The sequence below is a fragment of the Melospiza melodia genome, chromosome 30 (genome assembly GCF_035770615.1).
Source record: "Melospiza melodia melodia isolate bMelMel2 chromosome 30, bMelMel2.pri, whole genome shotgun sequence".
Lineage (NCBI taxonomy): Eukaryota > Metazoa > Chordata > Aves > Passeriformes > Passerellidae > Melospiza > Melospiza melodia.
Window position 1 is genome coordinate 583,396 of NC_086223.1, and position 14,368 is coordinate 597,763.

At 53.0% G+C, this 14,368-nt stretch overlaps 3 protein-coding genes across 5 annotated transcripts in view; 1 reads left to right on the forward strand and 2 right to left on the reverse strand.

The window, feature by feature from the left end:
* Window positions 1-6,910, reverse strand: part of HOXB3 (homeobox B3) — a 73,926-nt gene extending 67,016 nt beyond the window's left edge. For all 3 annotated transcript variants that reach the window (XM_063178635.1, XM_063178632.1, XM_063178633.1), the window contains exon 1: window positions 6,489-6,910. The gene's annotated coding sequence lies outside the window, so the exon portion shown is untranslated. The remainder of the gene's footprint in view (window positions 1-6,488) is intronic.
* LOC134430779 (uncharacterized) overlaps window positions 1-8,012 on the forward strand; it is a 37,181-nt gene extending 29,169 nt beyond the window's left edge. Inside the window, exons 5-6 of the mRNA XM_063178662.1 lie at window positions 5,726-6,722; window positions 7,969-8,012. Coding sequence (XP_063034732.1) covers window positions 5,726-6,722; window positions 7,969-8,012 — 1,041 coding nt within the window. The remainder of the gene's footprint in view (window positions 1-5,725; window positions 6,723-7,968) is intronic.
* Window positions 8,013-9,813: 1,801 nt separating this feature from the next.
* HOXB7 (homeobox B7) lies at window positions 9,814-13,899 on the reverse strand. Its single transcript, XM_063178644.1, has 2 exons — window positions 13,376-13,899; window positions 9,814-10,141 (listed from the first exon to the last, which is right to left on the reverse strand). Exons 1-2 carry the CDS (start codon window positions 13,776-13,778, stop codon window positions 9,888-9,890), a joined length of 657 nt encoding a protein of 218 aa, XP_063034714.1. The 5' UTR covers window positions 13,779-13,899; the 3' UTR covers window positions 9,814-9,887.
* Between the last annotated feature and the right edge of the window lie 469 nt (window positions 13,900-14,368).

Genomic DNA, 14,368 nt, shown 5'->3' on the forward strand with positions numbered 1-14,368 from the left:
CAGAGTTTCCCCCTTTTGTGCTCGCAGCGCACCCAAAGTTGCCACGATTTGGATAAAAATTGGGGGAAAATTAAAAAAAAAAAAAATTAAAATTAGGTTGTGAGGGAGCGATGAGCGGAGAAGGAAGGGGGGGAAGGGGTGAAAAAAGAAAAAATAAATTTTAAAAATCTGGGTAAAGAGCTTCGCAGCTGGGGCGCTGGATGAGTTACGCAATTTCTGCGGCTCTGCAAAACGCCGGCGATTATCAGGAGCCTGCAGCCCCGACTGTAAATTTTTTTTTTTTTTTTTTTTTTTTTTTTTTTGGGCAGAGGAATGGGAAGTGCTGCCAGGGCAGCTCGTGAGGAACAGCGATCCGCCGGAAAAAAATGTTTGTCCTGGTGTTTTTCCGCCACTCCTGGGAGTGCTCTGCAAATAAATCCCTCGAAATAGTTTGGAAAAGCAGAAAAAAAAATAGGGGAAAAAATTTAAAATCTCACAGCTCGTTACTATAATTTGCGGTTGAAAGGGGCTTTTCGAAGAGGTTTTTTTTTTTGTTTTATAAAGAAAATAAAACCGCGCTAATTGAAGGCGGCCGCTCGCTAATTGCGCATCGCCGACATCTCTGGAGATTAAAAAATTCTTTTTTCCCACTCGAGCCTGGCGGGGCTCGCTCGGGGCAGGAAAAGGGACAAACCTGAGCGCCAAGGTGGGAAAAAAAAACCCCAAAAACCCCAAAGGCCGGGGCAGTTCTCATCTGGCCGGGGTCAGGCCCGCGGTGTAATTGATTTGCCACCTACGATACATTTCAATTCGAGCCGAGGGCTTAAAGCGCACTAAATCTCCCGCAATTGAGCGCTCGGCTCAGGGGTGGTTTCCATCCCCCGTTCGAGGGCTGCAAATGCGGAATTTCGGATTCAAACCGCCTGGAGTCCCGAGCGGGCTGGATTTGGGCGATTTCTGTTTGTTTTGGCCGCCTCAGCTCGGGCGGGAGCGGCTCAGACGGGAGCCCTGGACTTGAGCCGGGCTTGGATGGGCGCGGCTTTCATCGGATTTTGGCCTCGTCTCCGTAAAAATAACCCCAAAATTCCAGATCTGCTCGAGGTCTGCAGAGAAGGAGCAATAAAATGGGGAGGGGGCTCGGCTTTCATCAGATTTTGGCCTCATGTAAAGAAGGAGCAATAAAGTGGGGAGGGGGCTCGGCTTTAATCACGTTTTGACCTCGTCTTTTTTTTTTTTTTTTTTTTTAACTCAAAATCCCAGGCATGAGGTCTGTAAAGAAGGAGCAATAAAGTGGGGAGGGGACTCAGCTTTAGCCAGATTTTGGCCTAATTTCTTCAAAAAATAAAACCACCAAAATTCCAGGCGCGAGGTCTGCAGAGGAAGGGCAATAAAGTGGGGAGGGGGCTCGACTTTAATCAGATTTTGGTCTCATCTTTAAAAAAACCCCAAAAAATAAAAATTAAAAAAACAAAACCAAAATTCCAGGCGCGAGGTCTTCACAGGGGGGCAATAAAGCGAGGAGGGGGCTCGGCTTTAATCAGATTTCGGCCTCATGTAAAGAAGGAGCGATAAAGTGGGGAGGGGGCTTTTCCTTAGCCAGATTTTGGCCTCATTGCCCCAAAACCTCCAAATTCCAGACTCGAGCAATGGGAGGAGCAATGAAGTGGGGAGGGGGCTCAGCTTTAATCAGATTTCGGCCTCATCTTTTCAAAATAACCCCAAATCCCAGGCTCGAGCAATAAAGTGGGGAGGGGGCTTATCTTTAGCCAGATTTTGGCCTCATTTCTTCAAAAAAACCCCCCAAATTCCAGGCTGGAGCAATAAAATGGGGAGGGGGTTTATCTTCAGCCAGATTTTGACCTCATTTCCCCAAAACCCCCAAATTCCAGGCTCGATGTCTGCAGATGAGGGGCAATAAAATGGGGAGGGGGGCTTTAATCACATTTTGGCCACATTTCTCTCCCCAAAAAAACCAAATTCCAGGCTCGAGCAATAGGAGGGGCAATAAAATGGGGAGGGGGGTTATCTATAGCCAGATTTTGACCTCATTTTCCCCAAAATCCCCAAATTCCAGGCTTGAGCAATAAAATGGGGAGGGGGTTTATCTATAGCCAGATTTTGACCTCATTTCCCCCAAAAACCCCAAATTCCAGGCTCGAGCAATAGGGGGGACAATAAAATGGGGAGGGGGTTTATCTTCAGCCAGATTTTGGCCTCATTTCCTCAAAAAAACCCCAAATTCCAGGCTGGAGCAATAAAGCGGGGAGGGGGTTTATCTTCAGCCAGATTTTGGCCTCATTTCCCCAAAAACCCCAAATTCCAGGCTCAATGTCTGCAGACGAGGGGCAATAAAATGGGGAGGGGGGCTTTAATCACATTTTGGCCACATTTCTCTCCCCAAAACCACCAAATTCCAGGCTCGATGTCTGCTCAGGAGGAGCAATAAAATGGGGAGGGGCTTTATCTTTGGCCGGATTTTGGCCTCATTTCCCCCCCCAAAAAACCCCAAATTCCAGGCTGGAGCAATAAAATGGGGAGGGGGTTTATCTTCAGCCAGATTTTGGCCTCATTTCCCCCCAGAATCCCCAAATTCCCGCGCAGGAGGGCGATGCGCGGGGAGGCAGCAGAAGGGGCAGCCCCCGTTCCCCTCTGACAGCCGTCACTCAGGCGTCAGAGCATCGATAAAGATAAATCGCGGTAAATCGCGATAAATCACGATAACGAGGAGGATTCGGGGCTCGCACAAGTTTCAGTCGCGTGGTTTTCCTGGCCCGCAGCCGGAGCAGGGAACGGGGGATTAAAACAACACCCAAATATTTGGCCAGGCCGGCAGAACAGAGCGCGGCTTGTGCCGAGCCGGAGCCGCTGGCAGGAGTTCCGCGCTGCTGCTGCTCCCGATAAAAAATGAAACTCTTTATTTTTTTTATAAATTTTATTTTATATATTTTTTCCCCTTTTATTTTTTCGCGGGGAGCCGGAATGGCCGAGCCTTCAGCAGCGAGGTCGCAGCGGGGCTTCCCCGGCGAGGGAATTATTGCGGCCATAAAGCCGAGCCAAGAGCTGAACAAACCCCTTGTTCTTGGGGGCCAGACACAGAAACCCATCGGCGGCCCCGAAATCGCCTCGGAAAATAAACCCGGCCGTTTGAAACGACCCCGAAGGCGTTAAAAAAAAAAAAAAAAAAAAAAAAGAAAATAAATTAAAAAAAAAATTTAAAAATGGCCTCTCTCGCAGCGCGGAGCCGGCTGCAAGTTAATTTCCAGCAACTGGAGTTTAATTTACCTGACTTCCCGCGCGGTAATAACCTGGCTAATGGCAGCTCGGAAAAGCAGCAATAATCATCTGCCTTTGTTCCATTAGGCAGCGCGGCTGATTATTAACGCCAAAATCAGCAAAACGCGCGGCGAGCAGGGGGAGCGGGGGGAATTGAGGGGGCTCTGGGGGAACCCAAAGGTTCCGGACCCCAAAATTTCCCCCCTGGGATGGGAGAGGGGGTGAAATGAGGGGGGAGAGGCGAGCGGGGCGGGAATGACAGCACGGAACGGCTCCAGCGCGGCTGCGGCACAAAATTCATTTATTTTCCTATTTCTTCTGCTTTTTAATTTGAGTTTCCCCCAGAGCAGCCCAGAGCCCCCGAGTGCGGCACTTTCTGGGGGAGAACCGGCGCGATTCGGGACCCGAACAGTTGCCAGGAAACTGGGGGGCAGGAGGAGAAAACGAGAAGGGGGAAAAGGAGGGAGAAGAGGAGGGAGGGAGGGCAGAGGAGCCTTTTAAAATCCCAGGCGCGCCTGGTCCGGCCGGGCCCGCAGCAACTTAAAGGTGACCCCGCGTCTGCCCCGGTCCCCAGCGACCCCCGGAGCCCCCGGAGCCCGAGTGGCCACTGCGGGGAGAGAGAGAGGGGCCAACGCTCCCTGCCTGGAATTTATTGCGTTTTATTGCGTTTTATTGCACTTTATTGCCGTTTATTACCTTTCATTGCATTTTATTGCGGATTATTTCTCTTTATTTCTTCTTATTTCTTTGTGGTTTTTTTTTTTTTCATTCTATTTTATTGTATTTCATTTGATTTCTTTTTTTATTCTATTTTTTTTCATTTTATTTATTCTTGTCTCTTTTTTTCATCTTATTCCACTTTATTCCATTTTATTTCATTTTATTCCATCTTATCCCATCTTATCCCATCTTATTCCATATTATTCCATTTTATTTCATTTTATTTCTTGTTATTTATTTTTCTTTAATTTCTTTTCAATTTATTTCCTTTTTTTTTTTTCCTATTTTTTCCCCTTATTTTTAATGCTGAGCTGCCAAACCCCCTCCGGCCTCGCTCCGCCCGTCTCGGCCCCTCCGCGTTCCTCCGCGCACCGAGCGCACCCAGCGGGCGATTTCCCACCCCCGCGCCCACCTTTGGGGCTGCTGCGACAGAAAAAAAAATCCTCATTTCGCTCCGAACCCCCCCAAAATCCGAATTTCCGCCCGTTCCAGGCAGAGCAAAACCCGCGGCGGCTCCAGGTGGAGGCGAACGGGGAACGCTCCGCTCCCCCCGGGCCGGGCGGGGCCGGGGGGGGTTGGGGACACCCCGGGAGGAGTCTCGGGGCTGGGGGAGCCCCCCGGGACCCCCCGGTGCCCCCCGGTGCCCCCCGGTGCCCGCGGCCGCCGACGGTAGATGGCAGCAGACGGCGCGGAATGGGCGAGCCCGCGGGAGCTTTGATTCGCTTTTCCCCCAACGAAGCGGCCGGGACACCCCTAAATCAGCCCAAAATCAGCCCAAAATCGCCCCTAAATCAGCCCCAAATCCTCCCCCAGCCGCGGGGTTCGGGCTCGCTCCGCTCCGCCGGGAAATGGTTAAAAATCCTTCGGGGTTCCACAAGTGGTTGCCCGCGCGAGGTGTGCAAGAATCGGCACAAAATCCACATTTCTACATTAAATTATTGATTCTGATTTCCATTTTTCATCCCCTGCGCGAACAGGGAAAAACACAGCGAAAGGATGGGGGGAAAGGGAGAGCAGGAGTTGAACCCGCATCGGGTTTTTTATCCCCTCCCTCGGCCGGTGATTGATGCAGAATGTAACAGGTTCGGGGGAGAAATGGCTTTTAAAAATGTCTCTGTGTTTATTGCTCGCCATCATTTACCCCCTCGCACACGATGTTCCGCGCGGCTGAGATAAATCGTCGGTCACAGAACGGTTTATGCCGAAATCGTGAAAATCTCCCTCCGTCCCGCTCCTTCATTATCTCATTTCGCCACCACCTCGGAACCGCGGCGTTCACACCAAATATTCCACGACCCACCCTCAAGCATCGGGGGGAAATACGAAATAAATGAGATTGAACCCGGCATCACCTCGGGGTGAAGGTTTCCCCTAAAGAGCGGCGGGTTTGGGGCGCGGGGCGCGGGAGGAGAGCGCGATTTGCGCGGAACGCGGATTTGTGAGGAGGAGCCGCGGGCCGAGCCCCGGCCCCAGAGCCGCGCTCGAGCTGCGGAACGCAATTAAAATCCGAGCAGCTTTATTGCTGCCCAACGTCAGCCTCATGTGGGACTTGGGGAGAGGGAAAAAAAACCACAATGAGAGCGCTGCGCTCTGCGCTGCCTCCGTTCCTCCATTCTTAATTTTTCTTTTCTCCTCCTTTTTTTCTGGTTTTTTTTTTTTTTTTCCGTTCCTTCCCCCTCCTTTTTTTTTTTTTCATTGTTTGTTTTTGGTTGTTGCTGTTTTTGGTTTGTTTTATTATATTTTTTCTCCCAAGGCTGATTTTCAGGTTTCCTCGAAGGAAAAACCCAAAAACCACCCACGCACCCAACGCCCCGGGAGAGCAGCGCGGAACGCGAGCAGAAACTCCGCCAAAAGCCCCCGCGCCCGCCCCGAGACGCGAAACCGGCAGCGGCTTGTGACAGGGGGGAGGGAAAATAAACCCAAAACAAACCCAAAAGGCGCAGAACCGAACGCGACAAGTGCCCACAAAGGGCTCCGAGCGCTGCCCAGGCTGCTGCCTCCAGGTGACCTCCCCCGGCTCCTGCTCATCCTCCCAGCCCCTCTTCGCCTTTTCCTTCCCATTTTCTATTTCTTTTCTTCGTTTTTCCTCCCTTTTTTCTTTCCTCGTTCTATTTTTCCTTTTTTTCTTTCATTGTTTCTTCCTTCCCTCCCCTCGCTTTCTTCCTTTCCGTTTTTTTTTTCACCACCTTTATTTCTCTCGCCCTCCTCTCCATTATTTTTCCCCCTTTTTCCCCCACCTTTATTTCTCTCTTTTCCTCACCTCCAATCCCGCTTTTTCCCGGCTGAAATCGCGGCTGGAGCAGATTTCCAAAGCCTTTCATTCCTCTCCCTTCTTCACCACCCCACCCTTTTTCCCATCCCCGCCTCCACCACCTCCTCCCCAGGCAGGAGATGGGCACGAAACAGGAAAAGAGAAAAAGCAGCAGCTCGACAAATCCATCTTTTCATTGAAATAATTAAAAATGTCTATATTTACATCTATAACAATAAAGGAAGAAAAGGCATTGTGCCCTTACCTTTTGCCGTCCTGTTGTGTGGCACGGGAGGGAATTTTGGGCGGGCAGAGATAAGCCCGCGCTTATCTGGCGGCCGCCAAACCTCGTCCCAACCTGAGCGCCGTCCGTCGTCCCTCGGGCTCCTCGGGGCCGCTCGCATTTTTGTGCGGAAAAAGGAGCGGAACGAAGCGCCCGCGGTGCCGCAGAATCCCCTCCGCCCTTCCGAGACCCCAAAAGCAGCGGGGGAAACTCGGGGTGGGAGGTGGGGGGGATGGATTCAAAAATATTTTTTTAAAAATTAGAAAAAAAAAATTAAAATTAGAAAAAAAAATTTATTAAAAATAGCGGGGGAGATTGCGGTGATAATTAAGGCAGATAAAAAATGCGAAATGTGCCGGGGTGCGGGAGCCGAGGGGGGAGCCGGGGCTGCGAGCGGCTCGGGCGGCCCCCCCGCCCCTCGGCCCCGCTCCGGCCCCGCCGAGCGCGCACACAAAACCAAAAAAATGCAAAGAGAGAGGGCGAGAGCCCTATGGAGGACACTGATCCGACCCAAGGTGCAGCGGACAGAAGAATGGTGCAATATAACCACATGGGAAATAATAAAAAGTTCATGTTCACGGTTAGCAGTCCACATGACCGGCTCTGGCCAATCCCAGAACCCAGCCACTCATAAAGTTCTATCACAAAGTTGTAAATTTTCATAAAACAACAAGGAATTTATTGCATTTCTTCATGACCGGTTTAACAGCAGTCTTTTTCTTAGCCGCCATCTTTTTTTTTTTTTTTTTCTTTAACACAAAAATATATTTTTAAAAAATTACCAAAAATGGGGGTCGGGGATTTTTTTTTTTTTTTTTCATTTTTTCACCCCACTCACCCCACCCTTGGCTTGGATATGGGGGGGGGGGGGGTCGTTGGGGATTTTAAAAATGCAATAACGCCTGAAATTCGCGAACAATAAAACCCCCCCAGAATAAAGAGCTGCGGCTTTGGGAGGGATGGGGACGGGGACGGGCGCAGTAAAACAGCGGGCTTCGCGATTTTGGGCTCATTTCCCTTTTTTTTGGGTCACAATTGGCGCCTTGGGGGCTCAAAGGGGCTGAAAGGAGCCTTGGGGGGGTGGACTAAAGGCGGAAAAACCGCGGGATCGGCGCTCGGGGGGCCGCGAACCCCCCGGGACCCCGCCCTGTGTCCCCGGTGTCCCCAGGGCGGATTTTGGGGTGTCCCGGCCCCCCCTTTGCCCTTTTCCCCTGGAATTGGCCTCAGTTCCCGCTCGCCCGGGGAGGGGGGGGCTCTGGGAGCAGCAGAGGGGGCAGAAAATTCTGGAATCTCTTTATTTTTCATTTATTTCACCCCCGCACCCCAACCTGGCTCTGCACCCAGTGGAAAAAAAGGAATTTTCCCCTGATTTTCCCTGGATTTTCCTTGGATTTTTCCCTGGATTTTTCCCTGATTTTTCCCTCAATTTCCCCCCTGATTTTCCCCGGATTTTCCCCTCCAGGCGGGAATTCGGGGGGAAAAGCGGGCGAGCGGATCCTTTATTAATTACGGGATTTCCATAATTAGGGCCGGCAGCGAATCTGGGGGCGCGCAGCTCCCTGACGTGGCGCCGGATTTTGGGGATAAAAAATTAAATTTAATAATAAAAGGTGCCCGGGGCTGTGGGAGGTGGAGAAGGAGCGAGGGGAGGAAGAGGAAGAGGAAGGTGCGGGGCTGCCATCTCCAGCTCCTCCCCGAGCTCCCTGAATTGGGGTTTATTTTGCTTATTTTATTATTATTTTTATTTTTATATTATTTTTTAAAAATCCCCTTCCCTGCGCATCTCGCCCAGTAAAATCCCGCGGAGCCTCCGCGCCTTTATGCACAGAGGAAATAAATAAATAAATTTTTAAAAATAAATAAATTACATAAAATGAAAAAAAAAAAAGGCTGGTGATGGAGAGCGCGGCCGAGGCGCAAGTGCTTAAATTGAAATTTCGTCGCCTTTTATTTTGCCCTGTTGATTTTTTTAAATTTCTTTTTTTTCCTTTCTCTCTTCTCCTCCTTCCCCCCGCGCGCGCGTTTTAATTGCTTTAATTTATTTTATGCGCGCTTTGATGCTCGCCGTTATTTGGTGCTAATGAAAGAGTTCCAGTCCGCGTTAAAGCCATTGAAGGGCGGAGGGAGAACCTTAAAAAAGAAAATAATAAATAAATAAAATAGCCAAAGGCGCGGCGGAATGGATCGGAGAGGAAGGGAACTGAAGCGAGGAGCGGGGAGATTATTTGTGGCCATTCGGGGTTCTTTAAATTCTTCTTTTTTTCGTTTAAATTCCTTTTTTTTTTTTTTTCCTTTAAATTCCTTTCCCCCCCCCCCGTTTTTGCCTTCCTCAGGAATAACCCAGCGCAAGCAGAGAGGGGACAGAGCCCAGCCCGCCCTTCCAGAGCCCCGAAAATCAATTTTTGTTCAGGATTTTCACCAAATCTACAGAAAAACACCCAGATCTCCGATGGATCGGCTGTGCCAAAGCGAAGGAGAGAAATGTGGGTGGTACACCGGGGTAAAAGGAAATTTCATCACCTTTATTCCAAAAAATGTGGGGGTTTATTTGTGTTTCATGAGGGAGGCACCCAAGGCGCTGCGGATTGTTGGAGATCTCCTTTTTATTTCGAAGAATAATAATCACAGACGAAGGAAAATAATAATAATATTAATAATAATAATAATAATTAATAACAAAAAAAAGCGACGCGCCGCCATTAAATAATTTGCTGCTTCGATATACAACATTTGACGTAGCACAATATTAATTCCACTGCTTTTTTTCTCTTTTTTTTTTTAATTCTTTTATTCCCCCCCCCCCCCCTTATAGAACGACGAAGGTAAAAATGTCCACAGACAAAAGAGCATCGCAAGGAGAAAAGAAAAGCGCAGAGGTTCCGGGGAGGAAGGAGGAATGATAATTCATATTATGTACAGGACTCTACGCGCTAAATGTGATTTGCATTCGGGCTTTCGGGCCACATTTTCTAGATTAAAGGTGCTAAACACGACCACGTTACTTCATAACCCCCCCACCCCCCCAAAAAAACCCCCAGTACACAGCCAAGTACAAATTACAGCGATTTACAAATTACTGCTGCTAGAGGGAGGCTCACACGGGAAAAACGCGACTCTAAAGCCACACGGAATAGGTAGATATTCTATGGTACAAAAAGGAACAAAAATAACCCAAAAAAAGAGGCTCTAATATAGGTAGTATTTTTATCTCAGTGTCATCAACACAGGTATCGCTCCTAGGGGTTTCATTATCGATGCGTTTATCATTCATTTTTATATATAGTCCTTTTTTGTGTGTGTTTTTTAACGCGTGTTTTCGCGTTTTTTCGCGTTTTTTCGCGTTTTTCGCGTTTTCCCCTCCTCTCGCTTCCTGCATCCACCTCACTCCTCCTCGTCCTCCTCGGCCTCCGCCTTTTCCTGCCCCGCCGAGCCGGGCCCGGCGCTTTTATTCTCCTTTTTCCACTTCATCCTGCGGTTCTGGAACCAGATTTTGATCTGGCGCTCGGTCAGGCACAGCGAGTGCGCGATCTCGATGCGGCGCCGCCGGGTCAGGTAGCGGTTGTAGTGGAACTCCTTCTCCAGCTCCAGCGTCTGGTACCGCGTGTACGTCTGGCGGCCGCGCTTTCTGTCCGTCCCTGCCGGATAAACGCACATTTCGGTCACCTCGGGCCGTTTGGGTGGCATTTCATTCTTTTTTTTTTTTTTTTTTTTTTTTCTCCTCTTTGTGCCGCCCAACATCACGACCTGGGCCAGAATTTCCTTTAATTTTCAGGAATTTTAGGAATAATTTTCCTAAATTTTTTCCTGCTTTCCCCGCCTTTGCAGCCCCCCCCACCAAACATCCCCAAAATCCCCAAATTTTATTTTCCTCCCTCTCGGGGCCAGCGCGGCCTCCGAGCCAACAGCAAAGTTCACAAAGTTTCCTGCCCTCCCATCCTCCGAGCTCCTGCCTCGGCTTCCATCCAGACCGCACAAATTTGGGGATGATTCGGGGGGAAATGGGTGCGGGAACAGCCGGGCAGAGAGAGGAGAGGGGGAAACAGGGGAGACATCTCCTGCCCCACAAATCGCGGTGTTTGTCCTCTCCCTGATCCATCCGGAAGGTGTGAGATGCTTTCATTCATTCCAGGGGATATTTCGGGATTATTTGGGGGTTCTCAGAGGTTTTTTTTCCCCTTTTTTGGGGTGCGAGGATGGGCAGAGCCCCAGCTCCGGCCCCACCTTGGCCACCGGCCCCGGCCGCCTTGGCAAGGGCCCCGCTCCTGATTTTCCCCTCCGCCCGACATTTCCTGGATTCCTGGTGGGGAATTATTCCGCAATCTGGTGTTTGTGATCGCGGGGTGTAAACCCTGCTCGGAACGCGTTCTTCCCCAGGGCAGCAGCCCCCGCACTCCACCTTTTCTCCTTTTTCACCCTTTTCCCCCCACAAAACTCAACCCCTTTTTTCTCCCCTTTCCTTTTTTTTTTTTTTTTTTAATTCTTCTTTAAGAAGAAAACACCCAGTCATTAAAAGGAGAAGAAAAAAGGGGGGGAAAAGGAGGAAAAAAAGGGGGAAACGGGCCCGGCTAAGCTGTAAAGTAAAAATGTGCGGGTCGTGGAATGCGGGCTGTAAAATGGGCCGAGGACAGAGAGAGCCATAAAGGCTGAATGGGGATGACAACTCTGTCTGCGCTGGGGACGGAATTCCTGCAGCGGGATCGCACCCCGGCCACCGGGAACGGGGGCTGCGAGGGCGGCACCCCCGCTTTTACACCCCAAATTGAGTTGTTCTGGTTTTAGCCTCAGCTGACCCCAGAACACGCGGATTTTTGGGGGTTTTTTTGGAGGTTTGCTGTGTTTCTTTCCAGCGCTGATCCTCGCAGCGCTGAAAGAGGAGAGAGCGGGGGGAGCTCCTTAAATCCAAAGCGGGATAAAAGCGCGGATGAAGTGTTTACGAGCAGAAATATTCGGTCTCTGATAAATCAGCTGTAAAGGCGGATGAGTGATGGGGCAGGTAATGGGGAGAGGTGACCACCAAACCAGAGCGACGGGAGCTCCCGCCTGCCCGGAGCGCCCTGCCCCGGCTCCTGCGCTGCTCTCCGGCCCCCAGCGCTCCACGCGGGCCCTCCGCGGGTTTTCCGCGGCCGCGGAGCGCGGATGATGCTCTGGAGGTGTGGGTGGAAAAGGAGCTCAGGCTTTGTGTCCCTCACCCGTGTCCATCCCGGGCGGGGCAGCGGCGCCTTCCTGGCCCTGCTGGGCATCCCGGGGGAGTGAGGAGCCCCGGACACCGTGACCACGAGTGACCACTGACACTGTGACCGGCCCCACGAGTGACCAAGGGCACCGTCACCGGCCCCAGGAGGGACCATGGGCATCCTGACCAACTCCGAGAGTGACCACAGGCACCGCGACCAGCTCCACGAGTGACCAAGGGCACCGTGGCCAGCCCCAGGAGTGACCATGGGCATCCTGACCAACACCAAGAGTGGCCACGGGCACCGTGACCAGCCCCAGGAGGGACCACTCACACTGGGACCAGCCCCAGGAGTGACCGTGGACACGGTGACCGACCCCAGGAGTGACCACTCATACAGTGAGCAGTCCCAAGAGTGACCATGGACACCCTGACCGGCCCCAGGAGTGACCACAGGCACAGTGACCAGCCCAATGAGTGACCATGGCCACCGTTACCGGCCCCACGAATGACCACGGGCACAGTGACCAGCCCCAGGAGTGACCACGGGCACCGTGACCAGCCCAATGAGTGACCACGGGCACAGTGACCAGCCCCAGGAGTGACCACGGGCACAGTGACCAGCTCCAGGAGTGACCACGGGCACAGTGACCAGCCCAATGAGTGACCACGGGCACCGTGACCAGCCCAGTGAGTGACCACGGGCACCGTGACCAGCCCAGTGAGTGACCACGGGCACAATGACCAGCCCCAGGAGTGACCACGGGCACCCTGACCCGCCCCACGAGTGACCACGGGCACAGTGACCAGCCCCAGGAGTGACCACGGGCACCGTGACCAGCCCAATGAGTGACCACGGGCACCGTGACCAGCCCAATGAGTGACCACGGGCACGGAACGGGTCCCAGCCGGGTCCCGGGGGCAGCGGGGCCGCTCCGGGCCCCCTCCCGGGCTGGACAAAGATGTATTTATTAATGAGAGGGATATTTATTAATGAGAGGAACATTTATGAATCGTTAATTGACGTTAACGCCCCGGCACGGAGCGCGGGGGGCACCGGAGGCTCCGGAGGGTCGGGACGGGCGCGGGGCCCCCCGGAGCCCCCCAGCTCCAAAAGGGATTTCCATGGGGGTTTGGGGACAGAACGCGCCCCCCTTACCCGACATCCATCCCTCCCTCCATCCCTCCACCGTCCGTCTGTCCGTCCCGGTGCCGCCGGGCTGGCGCTGTCACCGCTCGCCGTTTCCCGGAGCGGGGATTGAGGCGCCGCTCCGCTGACCGGGACACCCCAAATAAACCCCCCCTCCGTGCCGAGTGTGACCTCCCGGTCCCTCTGTCCCTCTGTCCGTCCGCACCGCTCCAGCCCGCGCGCACGCAGCAGAAGGGGCTGGCCATGATCGCGGCGGCTCCGTCCGTCCCTTCCCGGACAGACAGACAGACAGACAGACACGGCCGCGATGAATATTTACAGCCCAAACAGGGTTTATGGCTGGGAGGGGGGGACAGGAGGGGCTGGGGGTGCGCTGCTCGCCCCCCCCCCCTTTCCAACAGCGAAACGTCACCAAAGGAGTTGGGAACGACCCCCCCCCCTCCCCATCCTCCTCCTCCTCCTCCTCCAGCGAACAACTCCCACTCCCCCCACCCCCAAACCCCCTCGGCGGGCCCTCCCCTCTCCCCTCTCCCCTCTCCCCGTTACCTGCGCTCCGCATCCAGGGGTAGATTCGGAAGTTGCCGCTGTCTCCGGGCAGCTCCGGCTCCCCGCGCTCCGCTTTGCCGCAGCCCGGCTTGGCCGCGTCCCCCGCGCACATCACGGGCAGGCTCTGCTCGAAGGCCGAGCAGGGCACGCTGAAGGAGCCGGGCTCCAGCCCGTAGCCCTGCGCGTACACGCTGGGGGGCTGCGGGTGCACCGAGCTGCCCCCCGAGTAGAGGCCGGGCATGGAGGCGGCGAAGGGAGGCGTGGACGCGGCCCCATAGCCCGCGCGTTGGCCGCCGGAGGCGAAAGCGCAAGAAGTTTGCTCGGGGAACGCTCCGGACGGGAAAACCGAACTTGCGGCTTGATATTTGGAAAATAAAGCGTTGGCATAATACAATGAACTCATAATTTGGCCGGGTGATTTGTAGGTCGGGACGTTTTAGTGTCGGTTTTACGAGGTACCGTGATATATTGCGGAATTAGAGTCCAGATTTACACCAAAAAGGAGCCTTTTTCCTCCCGGCCCCGGTGACGCGCGGGCACGTGGCCGCGGCGGCGCCAATCGGCGCCCGCCCCCTCCTCGGGGGCACGGGACTGCGCGGCCGGATTTATAAAATATGATAAATAATTGATGCCCTATAAAACCCCGCGCGAGCCCTGCTGCGAGGGGCGAAATCGTGCCGGAGTCGATAAGCAACCTGTAATCAGTTTTCAGCTCGGAGCGAGGGGAGAAAGGGGGGGAAAAATGAAAAAAAAAAACTCAAGAAAATCCATGGAAAAGGGGAGGGGGTTGCGAGCACGCTGCTGCCGAAGCAGCGAGGCTCTCTCGGTCTCTGTCTGCCTGGAGCAGAGCGAAGGGAGTTCTATTTGTCCCTTTATCGATCCCGTCTGAATTTCCCTCCTTCGCACCATTTCCTCGGCTCGCAGCTACTTTTTCTGCGGACTTGTCCATAATTCCCTCCCCCCGTGACCCTCGCCCCCTCCTCAACCCCCCCC

What these genes read in the sequence shown, in the direction of transcription:
- HOXB7 (XM_063178644.1), bottom strand. Translation starts at nt 13,778, where the DNA reads ATGAGTTCATTGTATTATGCCAACGCTTTATTTTCCAAATATCAAGCC. An exon ending in CCCCTGGATGCGGAGCGCAG is followed by an intron (nt 10,142 to 13,375) that starts GTAACGGGGAGA and finishes TTTATCCGGCAG; the next exon opens with GGACGGACAGAAAGCGCGGC.